This window comes from Cervus canadensis, chromosome 28, assembly GCF_019320065.1.
Source record: "Cervus canadensis isolate Bull #8, Minnesota chromosome 28, ASM1932006v1, whole genome shotgun sequence".
Classification (NCBI taxonomy): Eukaryota; Metazoa; Chordata; class Mammalia; order Artiodactyla; family Cervidae; genus Cervus; species Cervus canadensis.
In genome coordinates this window covers 38831691-38848913 of record NC_057413.1, presented here as the reverse complement: position 1 = coordinate 38848913, position 17223 = coordinate 38831691, and the positions used below count along the sequence as shown (strand labels likewise).

Genomic DNA, 17223 nt, shown 5'->3' with positions numbered 1-17223 from the left:
ATGAGCAACCCAGAACAAGAGAGGGCTCCAGTGAGGACCTCACGTTTATTGAATGTATGACTAATCAGGAGTTTTTTAAGCTTGTCTGTGCTATGGACTTGGGCAATTTGGTGGAGCCTTTGGACCATGTCTGATGATAATATTTGTAAGTGCATAAGTAAAATATGCAGTTTTCAAAGGATTTAAAAGAACTGGGTAGTAATGTATCTAGTAATATGTATTTCCTTGCTAATAGAATGCTAATTCATAGATGGAAGAATGCTAATACATTAAGTTAAATGATTTATTTCAAGTCTGACAACTAATGTAGAGATATCCATTTTGAGACTGTGATATGAAAATGTTAATTGATGGTGATCTCTTGATGACAACATTACAGGTACTGCTGATACTACAAAGACTTATTCTTTTCATTGATAAAGTTAAGTTTCAGTTAGTTAGATGTTCTTAAAAATAAAAGTGGCTCTTTTTATTCCATCCAGGTTCATGGACCCCTGAATTTTATGGCATGTGGACTGCAGGTTAAGAACCCCTGTTCTTTTCTTTCTTTCTTTTTTGATTGTGCTCTACAGCTTGTGACTCTTAGTTCCCAAACAGGGATCGAACCCGGCAGGGGAAGCACCAAGCCCTAACCACTGGTCTGCCAGAGAATTCCCAAGAACCGCTGTTCTGATTGAATGAGGAGACAAGATCCTGCACAGGGTGTGAGAGCATGAAGGAAGGAGGGAAACTCATCAGGTTGGTAACGGGATGGTTACTGACAGTGGAGAGCAGCTTCCATCATCTAGGGATAGAGGTCAAAGTACAGGGAACCTGAAAACCCAGGCCAGGTAATTCAGACTGAATCTAGTAGAAAGGGAGGAGTGGCTTAATTTTTTTGGAAGGAGAAGCAAGAGTTACTTTTATAGGAAGACTTACTTAACAGTGTGCACTGGATTGGCTTTGGAGAGACTGGAGGTAGGTCAGGTCGGAACCACAGCATACATTCACACATGGAATGAAAAGGAACAAAGTCGTCACAGCATTAGAACTAATTGTACTGAGAAACCTCACTGTGGTTCAGGAGGCCCTATGTGGTCTTGCTTCTTCCTGTCTCGCCTCACATCTGTCTGTTGTCACTAATTACTATACGCCAGCCACACAGATCTCCTCTTGAAGGAACCAGCCCCTCACCTGCCTCAAAGCATTCTCTCCCCCCACCACTTCGCTAACCCCTGCTCACAATTCAGATCCTATCACAATATCTCTCTGTTCCATTTCAGTTAGTCTTTCTACAGGTCTCAGTTCTTTTCCTTTATGCCGCCTTTTACAATTTGCTTTTGTAGGTTTGTGTGTTTACTTATTTAATGTCTCTAGACATTAGAGACAAGTTTTCATTAGATTACAAGTTTGATCATGTAGGTGCCTGGTGCCCAGCATACTATCAAGTACATAGAGGTCAGTCTATAAATATTTGCTAAATAAATGAATGAACCTCTTTGAGCCGAGGAGTTCTTATTTATATAATGGTAATAGTAAATTCCAACCTTGTAGAGTAGTTGACAGCATGACTGTATTCTAATAATGCAGCCAAAAAGGAAGAATGAATATGGATGTGAAGAGATACACTGAGCAGGAAATGAAGGGAAGGGTGCGAGCCGGGTGGCCAGGTTTACTCTGGGCTGTGGCAGAGGGGAAGAAGAAAATGGGAAGAGGGGTGGTGTGCATGGGGAAGGCAGTGGGAGTGAAGATGTTTGTAGAGTGGCCCATAGACATGCCTGGTGAGATTTACTGTTGAAATACCAGTGTTAGAAGAAACAATCTATCATTCATCTAAGTCTTGAACGTTCTTCCAGGCCCAGTTTTGCGCCTTCAGTCACCTACAGCCCATTTATTCATACAGTGAGCAGTCACTTGCTGGTGGGCTTTCTTGGTACATGCTGAGAGTGTAAAAAAAAGAACAGGATAAGATCCCTTGAGACCCTGCAGTGGGAGTGAGGTGACTAAAGCAGACATTAACAGAATGATAAAATACAGATGATGGGAAGGGCAGGCAAGTGCTATGGACACATACCAAGGAGGTCACTCATCTCCATTCTGGGTTCCAAGGCTTTCTGAGGGAGCTGAAATTTCAAAGGACTTATACAGAGATAGATTAAGAGGATTCAGATCATTTAAGGATCATGTCAAGGAAAGCAGACTGCAGAGAACTATTGAAAGTTTTCATATAAATACTATGTGATCAAATGTACTAGTAAAAAGATCCCCATGGCAGCACTGGAAAATGAGAGTAAGATTGGAGGCAGATCAATTCTAAGAAAATGCAGTAATCCAGGAAAAAAATCTAACTACTGAGGGCCTGAACCAGTAGGAATGGAGGACAGACTCAGGAGATATGGAAGAGGTAGGATTGATAGACTTAGTGAAAACTGGACGAGATGGTTTGAGGAAGGTGAAGTTGTCAAACTTGACTCCCACATTTGTGACTCATCTGATTGGGTAGACACTCAGCCTACACAGTGAGCTCTTGAATACGGGAGCTGGAGCATGCTGGGAAGGGAAGGTGGTGAGTGAGTTTTGTAAATTCTGAGATAGAACTACATTCAGTGTAGTAATTCCTGAACTTAATTTGCCTAAAAATTCATTACTGAACATTTAACAGGTTTATGAGATATCATGTAAAATAGGAAACTAATTTTAAAATATAAAAGCGCAATTTGAAAACCACAAGAGTGCTTTCTATTTCAAACTTTCTCTTAGACATTTTTGAGGTAGTCAGGGGGGGAAAATGAACACAGACTGGGTTAAGTTAAGTAATCATTTTTAATTTTGTTACTTGTAGTAATAGTGTGGCAGTTAAGTTAAAGGAAAAGTTATTATAGATACTCTTAGAAAAGTTTCCTGGTGAAATATAATGATAGCATTTGTTTAAGTACTCTAGAAAAAAAATTGTGTGGAATAGGAGAATAGATAGAACAAGAATGGAAGGCTTTTAGCTTGTTTAAATTATTGGAACTTCAAGCATATAGGGGGAGACTTCCCCGCTGTTCCAGTGCTTAAGAATCTGTCCTGCAATGCAGGGGAGCAGGGTTAGACCCCTGGATGGGGGACTAAGATCCCACATGCTGCAGAGCAACTAAGCCTGTGTGCTGCAACTACTGAGCCTGTGAAGTTGCTCAGTCGTGTACGACTCTTTGCAGTCCCATGGACGGTAGCCTGCCAGGCTCCTCCATGGCATTTTCCAGGCAAGAGTACTAGAGTGAGTTGCCATTTCCTTCTCCAGGGGATCTTCCCGACCTGGGGATCGAACCCAGCTCTCCTGCCTTGCAGGAGATGCTTTACTCTCTGACCCACAAGGGAAGCCCAACTTAGTAAAGAGTCTATGCACTGCAATGAGAAAGATCCTGCATGATGCAACAAAGATCTCACGTGCTACAACTAAGACCTGATGCAGCCAAATTAAAAAAAAAAAAAAAGTGTGGGGGGGTTTACTAGATTCTTTTGTGTCTGTTTGAAATTTTCCATGATAAAAAAAAAATTTCAAACTTGGTCATAGATCCAAAGGAAATCATTTAGTGGAATATAAATATTATAATTAATCAACATTGAATCAAGTCATAAAGTATATTTTGAATTTGTGGCAAGACCTGTGGTAGACCAGAAGTCATCTAGTAGATGATAGATATCATTTGGGAGTTGACTGGGAAATATCTGAATATTTATACACAGATTTCACCTTATGTTTATGCCTCAGGTGATCTCATGCCATTGTCTGGGACGCCGTATGTTCAGGATAGCTATGTTGAGGTGGTGGTTAGGTTTGTGATAATTCTCTTTTCTTCAGAAATAGTTCTAAGACACAGAGATGATATTGTGCCTGGCCACTGCTAGTTGATCCAGAGGCCCATACCTGATACAAGCTGAGACAGTCAGATTGTGTCTTGTAGCAACATGAAACTTGAAAGATAAGATGCTGGAGGCATTTGAAGATGAGGTATATTAATGGCAACTCAACCCCTGCTGCTAAGGCCCCTGTGACTCCGCTTCCTGAGACTAGCTGATTTCTCCCTTTTATTTTGTGAGCTAGCTCTATATCCGTCCAATAAATCTCCCCTTTAAGGGGGCTTTCCTGGTGGCTGAGACGGTAAAGAATCTGCCTGCAGTGCGAGAGACCTGGGTTCGATCCCCAGGTCAGGAAGATCCCCTGGAGCAGGAAATGGCAGTCCACTGTGGTATTCTTGCTTGAAGAATTCCATGGAAATGGGCCTGGTGGGCTACAGTCTGTGGGGTCACAAAGAGTTGGACACAACTGAGCGACTAATGGGCTTCCTAGGTAGCTCAGCTGATAAAGAATCCACCTGCAATTCAGGAGACCCCGGTTCGATTCCTGGGTCAGGAAGTTCCCCTGGAGCAGGTACAAGCTACCCACTCCAGTATTCTTGGGCTTCCCTGGTGGCTCAGATGGTAAAGAATCCGCCTGCAATGCAGGAGACTCGGGTTCGATCCCTGGGTTGGAAAGATCCCCTGGAGGAGGGCATGGCAACCCACTCCAATATTCTTGCCTGGAGAATCCCCATGGATGGAGGAACTTGGCGGGCTACAGGCCATGGGGTCACAAAGAATCGGACGTGACTGAGTGACTAAGCATAGCACAGAGTGACTAACGCTTTGACTTTCTCTTAAAAGTTAAGCTAGAATTGGTTTCTATTGCTTACAATCAAAACAACCTTATTAAATATAATTATTGCATAATAAAATTACTGTATAAATATCTTTGGTGTCTTGTTACATCTGTGTTGAAATACATTTTAAAATAAAAATTCCTACTATCAAATTTAGGTTTACAAAAATTTCTTGTGGGACCCTATTTTGTGGTGAGTACAATCTGAGAACCACTGTGTACAACACCCAAGTGAGATGCCTAAGGGCAGTTTGGTGTAAGAATGGTGTGGAATCAGCCAGGTCTGAGCCAAAGGGGGGAATTTGGAAAATGGCAGCAAATAGGTGGTAATGGAAGATAAGTGAGGGTAAATGCCATTGAGAGCAGGTGTAGAGTGTAAGAAGAGAAGAGGTTGAGGACAAAACTCCAGGGACTCCAACACTTACGGGTTAGCTGAAAGGAGTCCATAAAGGTGACAGGATGCCAGTGAAGTTGGAAAAACTAGGAGAGAGTGCTGTCAGGGATGCCAAAAAATAAACCATTTTAGGAAGCAAGGCATGGCCAACTGTGTCAAATCTTGCTGAGACTGCAAAGAGTCCATTTGATTTAGCAACACAAAGATGTTGAACTGTTTCATTGTTTAGGGTTAGGGATTAAATGGCAAATATGAAAGTAGAGAGATGGTTGCCCACAACTTTTTCAGGAGACTTGGCTCTGTCAAGAAATAGAAAATGGGGCAGGCGTACAGACAGATGGAGGGCTGAGTGTTAGAAAGCCAGGACCTGTTGGGTTCACAGGTGTGAGGGCTCTATTTTCAAATGCATTCATATCTTGTCAAAGACAGTGAGTTACTGGGATACAGAACTGGCCACCTCCCCTTCTTGCCTGCAATTCCCACTTCCCCAAACTGATGACATACTATTTTTGAGATCTCTATTAATGGGGTTGTTGCACGGTCCTGGGAGGAGGAAGAATTACGTAGAGGGAAGGGTAGTTATAAATGTTTTAAGTTGTTCCCATTTGTACAGGGAAAGAATAGTTAACCACAGCCTTGCCTCCATCTTAATGATGAATGGTTGAGTTTCTCTGCATGCTGGACTTGTCTACACTGTACTCTTGGTGGGGAGCTTGGATCCTCTTTGCCTTGTCTCTCCATCCAGTGTAGTTGCAGTGTCTGCCCCCACATGTTCCTAGACCTCCCACTAGTCCCCGTGCTCTTCCCCCAGACCTCCTTCCGAACAGTGTTGTATCTGGGACACATTAACGAATTGCCATCCCCAAGGAGGACTGGGGCTCTTTGGAGGGTGGGTTTATTTTGGGTTCCCCACCCCATTTCTGACCACACGTAGAACCGTGTGCAGCAAACTATGGTCTGAGTAACATTCAGCCCATCTGCTTTTATATGGCCCAGGAACTCAGAATGGTTTTTTGTTTATAAATGATTGGGGAAAAAAGTGAAAGAATTGGGGACATCCCTGGCCGTCCAGTGGTTAAGACTCCGCACTTCAATGCAGGGGACTCAAGCTTGATCCCTGGTTCGGGAACTAAGATCCCACATGCCTTGTGGTACAACCAATAAATAAATGATTTGAAGATTCTGCCTGACTACCCTTGCTCTCTCCCCCCCATAAAAAAAGGATTATATTTTGTAACTCATCAAAATTATATGAAATTTAAATTTCAGTGATTTATTATCTGGTCCTTTATAGAAAAATGTTGCTCACTCCTGGTGTAGAACTCTAGGTGGCCATGCGCCATCTGTCTCCACCAATAGTTTTGGTGATGTTAATATGACAGTGACCGTGAAAGTTGCTGTCGTATCCAACTCTTTGTGATCCCGTGGACTGTAGCCTGCCAGGCTCCTCTGTCCATGGAATTCTCCAGGTCAGAATACTGGAGTGGATAGCTGTTCCCTTCTCCAGGGATCTTCCAAACTCAGGGATCAAACCCAGGTCTCCCTCATTGCAGATGGATTCTTTACTGTCTGAGTCACCTTCTCTCTAATTTCCTAGTGCTTTCCTAGTGGCTCAGATGGTAAAGAATCTGCCTGCAATGCAGGAGATGTGGGTTCTATCCCTGGGTTGGGGAGATCCCCTGGAGAGAAGTGGTTACCCACTCCAATATTTTTGCCTAGGAGATCCCATGGACAGAGGAGCCTCGCAGGCTTAGTCCAAGGGGTTGCAGAGTCGGACGCGACTGAACGACTAACACTACTTTCCTAAGGGGCTGAATCTTCCCCACCCCAGGAATTACTGACGGATTAATCCACAAAGGAAGCCTACCCCAACCCTGGCATTCTACCCACCGCCACACATACACACACTCACATACACACTAAAGGGTTTGGGGATATGCAGAAAGTCATGGGGGTGTCTTTGGGGCTGTTATGACTGTTGTTGCTTGTTTCTCAGAAGGGAGTATGGGTTTTGAAAGGACCATGTTCACATAGATTGATTTCTAAGATTACTACTTAATTGCCACATTAGATTTTTCTCACTGCCTCCCCCTCAAACCCCTTCTGTCTTTCTTTTTCTTCTCGATCATACTTGCAGCATATACACTGACGGTTTCTTCCTCGTCTCCCACTTCTCAGCCCACCACAATCTGGAGTCCACTCCCACTACAGTGCTGAAACTGCTCCCAACACATTTATCACCTATCTCATAATGACCAAATCTAAGGACGCTTTCCAGTCCTCCCTCGACTTCTGAGTAGCATCTGATAATGCTGACCTTGCCCCTCTTCATGGAACACCTTTATTTCTCTGAAGGCTCTTCATCTTTTCTTCATCTTTTATTCTCTTAGCTCCCGGGATGCTCCTACTGCCACCGGGTTCTTAGAAATTAGTGTGTTTCAGTGACCTAGTTAACATTCAGTGTCTGTGCCACACCTTGTCTCCTATATTGTGTCCTAGACTGTTCTGTCCAGGAGTCTGCAAGGTGTGTCTCCCAGCCTTCCTGGGAGGTTGGCTTCCTGTTGATAGATTCTCTCAGCAGGGGGCATGGGCTCATATGTATGCCTTAGGCAAGAGTTTCAAACTCAGGACTGGGAATAGGCTCAGGTTTTCCTCTGGTGCTGGATATGTGGATTGTCTTGGACACTTAGTTATCAAGAGGTGAAAGGGATGGGAGTAGCCAAAGGTGTGTCCTTCTTTGCGTTGGGCATCTGCCTTAAAACTAGGATCCTGCATGCCGTGTGGTACAGCAGGAAGCAAAGAAACAAAAACCCCACCTGTCTTGTGCTGTAACAGAGCCTATATGATCTAGCTCTTGCCTACCTTTTTAGCTCATCTTAAATCAACTATATATACCCCAATAAACTTTTTTTTTTAAATAAAGATAAAAAAGTAACTCCTAAAAAAAAAAAAAATTCTAGCTCCTCTTGACACTCCACCTTCATCCCCTGCCTGTTACCAAACAGGAACACATGAACAACCTTCAATTATTACAGTCCAACTATACAGAGGTCTCCAAAGAAAGGAGCTCTGAATGCCTTTGACCTTCAACCCTTTGCCTGCTCCTTGCCCTGGGTGGTTTTTCTCTCCTTACATTCTGCTGGCCTGTTTTTCCTTCAAGACTCTTAGCCTTCCTAATTACGTCCCACCTGTTCCTCCATCCTCAAACAGTCTGAAGAGCCCTGGGTCCGGGTTGGGGGGCGGGGTTTGCTGTGGGAAAATGAGCTGCCTCAGTTTATTATTTGGCCACGGGGTGGTGCTGCTCAGAAGAGTCCCTTGGTCTGGTTACAGGCTGAGGCTGACAGCCGGCTACTAAAGAGGGATCCCCACCAGGAGGCAGACATTCCTCCACTGCCTCCCCATGCCAGCTACACCCCAAGGCTGGCCGGGTGAGAGAGCCAAGTCCTAAGAAGGTGGTTTGCTTCAGGTCTCTCCCCGGCGACTGATAACGTCAAAGCCTACACTTTTTGTGATTGGCCTATCCAGGATGACAAGGGCAGTGGTGGGAAGTGAGCTGGAGAAACATGATCTGGGAAGGAATTTGGGGACCTGGGTCAGCTGGCTGGTAGTTCCTAGCCCCCTGGGGAGGTGTGAAGATATGGATCATGAGCTGAGCCAGGAAGCTGCGCTGCTCTGGCTGCTCTCCTTTCTGTGGCTGCTGCCCCTGTCCCGGACCGCCCCTGAAGGTATGACAGTACCTCTCATTGACTTCCGTCCTGACTGGGGTAGAGCCTAGGGAGCCGGGGTATTTGAAAGTGGCAAGAGTGCTTAGTAAGTGGTGAAAGTGTGATGAGAGAGCAGAAACGATAGCAGGATTGGGAAAGAGAGCCATGCTTTGGATGGATGGTAAACAATGCCAGAGGTGCTTCGTAGGTTCCACTGAAGACGGTCTCTTGAAGCAGAGGTTATTATATCCATTTTCCGGATGAAGGAAATGAGACTCAGAGTTTAAGTAACTTGGGCAAGTTTCACCCCTTCGGTAAGTGGTAGAGCTGGGATTTGAACAAAACAGGTGTTATCTCCACTGTTCCTACTTAGGAACCCTGCACTCTGAAATCAGTTCACCTTACAATTCTTGAAAAACCTCTTAACTTTATTGGTCTGTAGTTTCTTTCTCTGAAAAGGATGGAGTGGAATGGAAGAAGAACCTGGAAGATCCCTCTTACTCTAACTGTCTATCATTCTGGGTATTGGGTTTTGAGTAGAATCTTTCTGGCTGGGGAGATTCCTGCCAGGAGTTTCAAAGAATTAGGGATTATTTCCTGTAGCTATGGTACTATTCCCCCAGTCCTGTCTTTGCAATGTCTGCAGGGCTGAGGGAGGGAAGATATTTTCAGAGAGGCCTGGTGCCGATGAAGTGCCTGAAAAGAAGCTGGAGAGTGGTTTTATAGTCTGCTATGGACTTCCCTGGTGGCTCAGATGGTAAAGCGTCTGCCTACAATGCGGGAGACCCGGGTTCAATCCCTGGGTTGGGAAGATCTCCTGGAGAAGGAAATGGCAACCCACTCCAGTATTCTTGTCTGGGAAATCCCATGGACGGAAGAGCCTGGTGGGCTACAGTCCATGGGGTCGCAAAGAGTCGGACACTGAATGACTTCATTTATGTGTGTCTGAGTGTAGGATAGGGCAGTGTTTTCTATGGCTTAGATCATGACCATTCCTCCATCCATGTGAAGACTGGGAAACCCATACAGGCCCTTCACAAGTCAACAGGATGGCCTCCTGGGAATTACACAAAGGTCTTTTCTGTGGGAGAAAGTAGCCCTGTGCCAGGACTTCCCAGGTGGTGCTAGCGGTAAAGAACCTGCCTGCCAACGCAAGAGGTGGGTTTGACTCCTGGGTCGGGAGGATCCCCTGGAGGAGGAAATGGCAACCCACTCTAGTACTCCTGCCTGGAGAATCCCATGAACAGAGGAACCTAGTGGGCTACAGTCCATAGGGTTGCAGATAATTGGACACGACTGAATGGACTTAGCACACATGCATACAACTCTGTGCCAGGATGCATGACTTGGTAAGCAAAATGCAAGCTGAATTTCAGCCACAACTTACCTCCTTGGCTGGGTGCTTTGGGGCACAAAAATACAGTCAGTGCTGTGACTCTGTCAAGTGAATTTGCCACTTTAGATCCTAGAACCTTTTACTTGTTACAGCTTTAGATGGTTGATGTTTTTATGGACTGGGGAAGTTTGGAGAGATTCCGTAATTTCTTTCTCGCCCTTATTGGGAGGCAGAGCCTAAGTGACAGACACAAGAGGGGTTATAAACCCATCACTGCCCCCCTCCTCCCTGGAGCAGGGCTTGCCGTTTTCTTTACTTTTTAAAAAAATATTTATTCGTTTGGCTGTGTTGGCCTTTAGTTGAGGTGAGCAGAATCTTCATCACGTTATGCAGGATCTTTTGTTGCGGCAAGTGGATTCTCTAGTTGTGGCGCAAAGGCTCCTGAACTATTGCTCCGTAGTTGCAGCGCCCAGGCTGAGTTGCTTCTCGGCTGTGGGATCTTCGTTTCGCGACCAGGAACCCAGCCCGAGTCCCCTGCATTGCAAGGCGGATTCTTAACCGCTGGACCACCAAGGAAGTCCCTTGCTGTTTTCTGAGCTAAAGGGGCTCCCACCTCCCAGAGCCCCGCCCTGTCTCTTTTGCAGCTCCTGCTCCGGGGTGGAGGGATGCGCTCCAAAACCACACGTTCCTGCACACGATGTACTGCCAGGACTGGAGTCCCAACGTGGGGCTCTCTGAGGCCTACGACGAGGACCTGCTGTTCTCCTTCGACTTCTCCCAGAGCATCCGAGTGCCTCGCTTGCCTGAGTTTGCTGACTGGGCTCACCAGCATGGAGATACTTCCGACATTATGTTTGACAAAGGTTTTTGCCGGGCCATGATCGAGGAAATTGGCCCAACACTTGAAGGGCAAATCCCAGTGTCTAGAGGTCAGGGCATTTTTCTGTGGGGTGGGGAGGGGAGCTGCCCTCTTAACCTCATTATACACTGAATTTTCCCCTTTCACACCAATTCCCCATCTCTCATGCTTTCTGGTTCTCCCCTTGAACCTTGATTTTTTGATCACCCGTGGTCTGTACGCTGTTTTTGTTGTGGGCAGAAGAAAAGCCCCTGGGATGTAGTAGGATTCAAAATTATGGAGCTTGATGAATTTAGCAGGGACCAACTGATGCCTTCTGACTGTTGGCACTTGTGTTATGATCGACCTTAGCAAGATGGAAGGGGAGAATGGAAGTATCTGATGATGTGCCTGAATTTCATTTTATTTATTTATTTAAAAACTTGAGTTTATTAGGAAATGTTGATGGATCATAGTCGACGAAAGCCCTAGCTGAGTTAACGAAATGGTAGTTAACTGCCTGGGTAAACTAGGCTTCACTACATGGATTAAGTAAGCTCTGTTAATATTTATTTTATTATTCTGCCATAATTGTTTGGACATCACAGTGTATTTTTTTAATTGAAATATAGCTGATCCACAGTGCTGTGCCAATCTCCCCTGCACAACAAAGTGACACAGTCATGCACATGCGTACATTCCTTCTTTAATATTCTTCTCCATTATTGTTTATCCCAGGAGCCTAGATATAATTCCCCATGCCACACAGCAGGACCTTGCTGTCCAACCATTCTAAACGAAATAGTTTGCAATCATAATGTGTTTTAATGTACATTTTTCAAGATTTAAACAGAAATACCACATCAAAACTGAGTTGACATTAACTGGATGACAAGGTAACTTAAAAAACATGTATAGATGTGATCAGCATGTCTTTCAAATATGTCCAAACATATAATTCTTGAAACTATCCTTAAAATCAGTATTTTCAATGTTTTTTTTACCAATTGGTTCTTTTTTTGTTTTGTTTTTGGTGGTGGTTACCTTTATTTTTTAATTTAATTTTTATTTTATATTGGAGTATAGTTGATGTACAATGTTGTGTTAGTTTTAGGTGTACAGTAAAGTGGTTCACTTACACACATACATATATTCATTCTTATTCAGTTTCTTTTCCCACATAGGTTATTACAGAATATTGAGTAGAGTTCCCAGTGCTGTAAAGTAGGTTCTTATGGATTATTGATCTTATATATAGTAGTGTGTGTCTGTTAATCCCAAACTCCTGGTTAAAATGTGCCTGCATTTTTAATGAGAAGACAGCCCGTGGTCAGGTGCCCACGCAGTCCAGACCGGAAGTGCTGCAGGAAGTTAGGGTGGCGGGCAGGCATGGTCTGGCTCTGGTCCGGGTCTGGTTCTTGCCTGGGCAAAGACCTCCCCCAGAGCCCCAACTCCTCCTCTCTCCTCCATGTGCCACGGCCCCTCCATAAACGGGGGTCCCATCTGAGCTTCCTTCCCTCACCCTCAATCCCCCCACAGGGTTCCCCATCGTTGAGGTGTTCACACTGAAGCCGCTGGAATTTGGCAAGCCCAACATGCTGGTCTGTTTCGTCAGCAACCTCTTTCCACCCACACTGACCGTGACCTGGCAGTATCAGTCGGCACCTGTGGAAGGAGCTGGGCCCACTTTTGTCTCTGCAGTCGATGGACTCACCTTCCAGGCCTTTTCCTACTTAAACTTCACACCAGCAGCCTCTGATCTTTTCTCTTGCATCGTGACTCATGAGATCGATGGCTTCACAGCAATCGGTTTTTGGGGTGAGACCCTTCTCCCTGGAAGCCTGGTTCCTTTGTGGGGCAGAAGAGGGGCAGACCCATGGGAGGGCTTCTTTCTCCACCTGGCCCTTGTTCAGGCCGTTCCCGCTCTGCACCGACCTCAGTCTTCTCAGCCTCGGGGTCTGCCCTGTCGTAGACAGCCACGTCATCCCCAACCAGGTCTCGGGGCTGACCAGCTCCCCGTTTTCTCCAGTGCCCCAGAACGCGCTGCCCTCTGATCTCCTGGAGAACGTGCTGTGCGGCGTGGCCTTTGGCCTGGGTTTGCTGGGCATCATTGTTGGCTTGGCCCTCATCATCTACTTCCGAAAGCCGTGCTGAGGGGGTACGTCGGGGCATCTGGAGGGGGCGGGAGAGCCAGGCGCAGTGGTGCACATGTGAGTTTGCCGGGGACCGCCTTGTGACCCAGGGAGCACGCAGAGTGGCCCTTGGGTGGGGAGGCCTGTATCTGGCACACCCGTCCTCCTGGTCGAGGTCCCAGGTGCACGCAGGCAGTTACAGGTCGGGAGCATGTCTTTGCATGGGGGAGGAGCAGTGGGGGAGCTGGAGGAAGGGTGTTTGGAGATGATCTGGAGACAAGGAGAGAGCAACTTCTGGATGGTGTTGCCGGTGGGGAAGGGCCTTTGGGGATGAGAAGGACCGCCCGCCCCCCCCAATGGATTTTCCCCATCCTCTCTCTCCACAGGCTGACTCTTCCTGACTAGAGTCTGATGCCAGCAGCTGCAGCCGTCCAAGCAGGAGGTGTTCAGGTTCTCACATCCTGACCAGGATCTCTCCTCAGAGCAGGAGGGCCTGGGACTCCTCTGGGGGGTGTGTGTGTGTGTGTGTGTGTGTGTGTGTGTGTGTGTATCTGTGCCAGCATGTGGTTGCACCCAGGTTTCTCAGCTGAGGGCTCTGCATCCAGGGGAACCCAGAGTGGCCTTCTGATCACAACCACACCCCTGCCATGTCAAGGCAATAAATCTCATTTCTTAATATCGGTGTGGCTTCTTTTTTAACTCATGATATTTTATTTCTGGATATTTTAACTTGAGTAGGTTATCATGTCAAACTCAACATGCCTTCACCTGACGCAGTTTGCCCTCATTAGGGAAAGAAATGGGAAAACCCCTAACTCCTGGCTGACTTCTGCTCCCTGGTCTCCACACAGCATGATGGCTTTTACTTCTATCAGCTCAGTCCATTCAGTTGCTCAGTCGTGTCCGACTCTGCGACTCCATGAACCGCAGCACGCCAGGCCTCCCTGTCCATCACCAACTCCTGGAGTCCACCCAAACCCATGTCCATTGAGTCGGTGATGCCATCCAGCCATCTCATCCTCCGTTGTCCCCTTCTCCTTCTACCTTCAATCTTTCCCAGCATCCGGGTCTTTTCAAATGAGTCAGCTCTCCACATCAGGTGACCAAGGTATTGGAGCTTCAGCTTCAACATCAGTCCTTCAATGAACACCCAGGACTGATCTCCTTTAGGATGGACTGGTTGGATCTCCTTGCAGTCCAACGGACTCTCAAGAGTCTTCTCCAACACCACACTTTAAAAGCATCAATTCTTCGGTGCTCAGCTTTCTTTATAGTCCAACTCTCACATCCATACATGATCACTGGAAAAACCATAGCCTTGACTAGACGGACCTTTGTTGACAAAGTAATGTCTCTGCTTTTTAATATGCTGTCCAGATTGGTCATAACTTTCCTTCCAAGGAGTAAGTGTCTTTTAATTTCATGGCTGCAGTCACCATCTGCAGTGATTTTGGAGCACAGAAAAATAAAGTTGGCCACTGTTTCCACTGTTTCCCCATTTATTTGTCATGAAGTGATGGAACTGGATGTCATGATCTTAGTTTTCTGAATGTTGAGCTTTAAGCCGACTTTTTCACTCTCCTCTTTCACTTTCATCAAGAGGCTCTTTAGTTCTTCTGCTATTTTCTGCCATCTACATATCTGAGGTTATTGATATTTCTCCTGGCAATCTTGATTCCAGCTTGTGCTTCCTCCAGCCCAGCGTTTCTCATGATGTACTCTGCATATAAGTTAAATAAGCAGGGTGACAATATACAGCCTTGATGTACTCCTTTTCCTATTTTTAACCAGTCTGTTCCATGTTCAGTTCTAACTGTTGCTTCCTGACCTGCATACAGGCTTCTCAAGAGGCAGGTCAGGTGGTCTGGTATTCCCATGTCCTTCAGGATTTTCCACAGTTTGTTGTGATCCACACAGTCACAGGCTTTGGTGTAGTCAATAAAGCAGAAATAGATGTTTACTCCTCTCAGTCTGTGCAAAATATGTGAGCAATGAAAGCAGAGCCTCTTTCTGATAATCTGCTCACACAATGGTGGAGGAAGCTGCTTGCATTTTTTTTTTTTTTTTTGCACTCTACTGTTTGTGAACATGTTCATGCCTAGTAGAGGCTGCCTTGAGGAATATATAACTACCTTCAACCTTCACCGTAGCTGGGAAAGGAAGAGCTTCAAAGTGGGAAAAATAAGACTTCAGACGCTGTTCTAACTCAGTCATCTTGGTTTTATGAAAACAGTGTAATCAAAAATCACTGAAATGAAGTGTGACCAGCCAGGAAGGGCCCAGAATTCCTGTGTCCTCTCAGATGACCTGTTCTGTGGCCTGAGGGGATGGTCCAGGGAGAACGCCGCTCTGCCGCTGCTGCGGGTGGGTGGTGCTGGTGTGGTGGGGGCGCACGACTAACGGTGGTCGCTTCCGTTGTCTGCACTTTGCTTCTTGCTTCTCCTGAGGTCTGGGAGTTGCTTTGAAGGAGGGAGTGGCATTAAGGTGAAAAGTGAAATTATTTTGGTGTTGGTGCAAGAGTCTCTGTTTTCTGCATTGTATCAGAATCTAAGAGAAAATATTCACTTCTTCCGAGGACCTGGCACCTCCTCTGAACCATCTTATTTCTAAGAGCAGCATGTGAACTGGTTAAGAGTATGGGGTGCAGAACCAGACCACTGGGGATTCAATCGTGACTGTAGCTGTGTGCCCTTGGCTGAGTTCCTTAACCTCTCTGTGTCTTGGTGTCATTGTCTGTAAAAGGATGATGTTAACAGTGGTGCCTCCCTGAATAAGGTTGCTGTGAAGCTTAAATAAATTAATATCTTGCAGAATGCTTAGAACAGTGCTTGGCATGTAGAAAAAGTGCTTGTAACTTAGCAAAGATTTTCACTGGGGAATTCATCAGCATCATTAACTTCTTTTCTGGAAACAACTTTGAATCTACCTTCAAGTATTATATGTTCTCTTTTTGAGATCTTTTTCTTTCACTTAACCATTTTGTATCTGTCCCTTGTTGCTTTCTAGTTCTTCTTGATTTCTCTCTCCATTTTCCAACCTATCCAGAAACTTCCTGCCACTCAAGCCTTAAAACTGATTTTATTTATTTATATGTGAGTATTTTTGGCTGTACCTCTTGGCTTGTGGGATCTTAGTTCCCCGACCAGGAGTGAACCTGTACCCTTGGCAGTGAAAGTGCAGTCGAAAACCACTGGACCACCAGAAAATTTCCAAGCCTTTTTTTTAACTACACTGTGTGGCCTTAGACAAGTCACACCCTCTGGACCTCCAACTCCTTATCTGTAAAACAGTGGGCTTAGGTGACATGCCCTCTGATCAAGCATTCTGTGATACTGTCACTTACAATATTCAAGAAGCCTTCCAGACCCTCTCTCATCTGATGTCCCCCTTTAAACAAAAAATTTAGTTCCTCCTCTTCCATGAACCTATTGCTGATCCTCCAGCCCCGACGACCTCGACCCACTCAGCCCAGACCCTGCTCTTAGGCTGCGCTGTCCTGGTTCAGCTGTTAGTTTTTTCACATAGCTGCTTTGTCATTGCAGTGATGCAGGGGCCATACACATTTACGCGCCCACCCATTTCCACTTTCCTTTATTGTCACTGACACTTGAAATTATTTGACTTTCAAATGTTGGCAATTCAGTGGGTGTCAAGTGGTCTTACGTTTTAATTTGCTTTTCTTTACCTTACTAGTGAAGCTGGACATCATCTCCTAGGTTTCTCTCTGTGTGAATTGCTGATTTACATTGTTCATCTATCTTAAAAATGGTTTTTTCATGTGACTGCGGGGGGGGAGGGGGTTCTGATATATTCTATATAGTAATCCTATGTCAGTATATAAATACTGCAAGTGCCTTCTTCCACTTTGCTGCTCATCTGTTAAATTTGTATATGGTTCCTTCCCTAAGTAGAATGATTTCATTTTCATGGTCAAAACCCATATGGTGGGAAATCCCTGGGGGTCCAGTGGTTAAGACTCCATGCTTCCAACAGAGAAGACACTGGTTTAATTCCTGGTCAGCAAACTAAGATACCACATTCACGTGATGTGACCCAAAACTTAAAAAAAAAACCAAAAACCATATGGTTTATGTTTTCATAATCTTGAGAAATTCTTTCCAGACCCAAGGCAGTAAAGTTATAATTTTTGCTGGAACAT

General features: G+C 45.4%; 1 protein-coding gene across 2 annotated transcripts; it reads left to right on the top strand.

The window, feature by feature from the left end:
* Positions 1-8025: 8025 nt before the first annotated feature.
* On the top strand, positions 8026-13740 carry LOC122429106 (HLA class II histocompatibility antigen, DM alpha chain). 2 transcript variants are annotated; one of them, XM_043449290.1, is made up of 5 exons: positions 8026-8779; positions 10739-10957; positions 12472-12750; positions 12962-13090; positions 13451-13740. In XM_043449290.1, the coding sequence occupies exons 1-4, from the start codon at positions 8581-8583 to the stop codon at positions 13084-13086; spliced, it is 822 nt and encodes a 273-aa protein (XP_043305225.1). In that variant the 5' UTR covers positions 8026-8580; the 3' UTR covers positions 13087-13090; positions 13451-13740. The 2 variants fall into 2 exon arrangements, with proteins under 2 accessions (XP_043305225.1, XP_043305224.1); XM_043449289.1 differs by having other exon boundaries at positions 8308-8779; positions 10739-11023.
* Positions 13741-17223: the final 3483 nt, after the last annotated feature.

Excerpts from the sequence above, each read along its gene's own strand:
- LOC122429106 (XM_043449289.1), top strand. The coding sequence starts at position 8,581 with ATGACAAGGGCAGTGGTGGGAAGTGAGCTGGAGAAACATGATCTGGGA. Across the intron at positions 11,024-12,471 it reads GCAAATCCCAGTGTCTAGAG|GGTTCCCCATCGTTGAGGTG; the intron begins GTCAGGGCATTT and ends ATCCCCCCACAG. Across the intron at positions 12,751-12,961 it reads CACAGCAATCGGTTTTTGGG|TGCCCCAGAACGCGCTGCCC; the intron begins GTGAGACCCTTC and ends CGTTTTCTCCAG.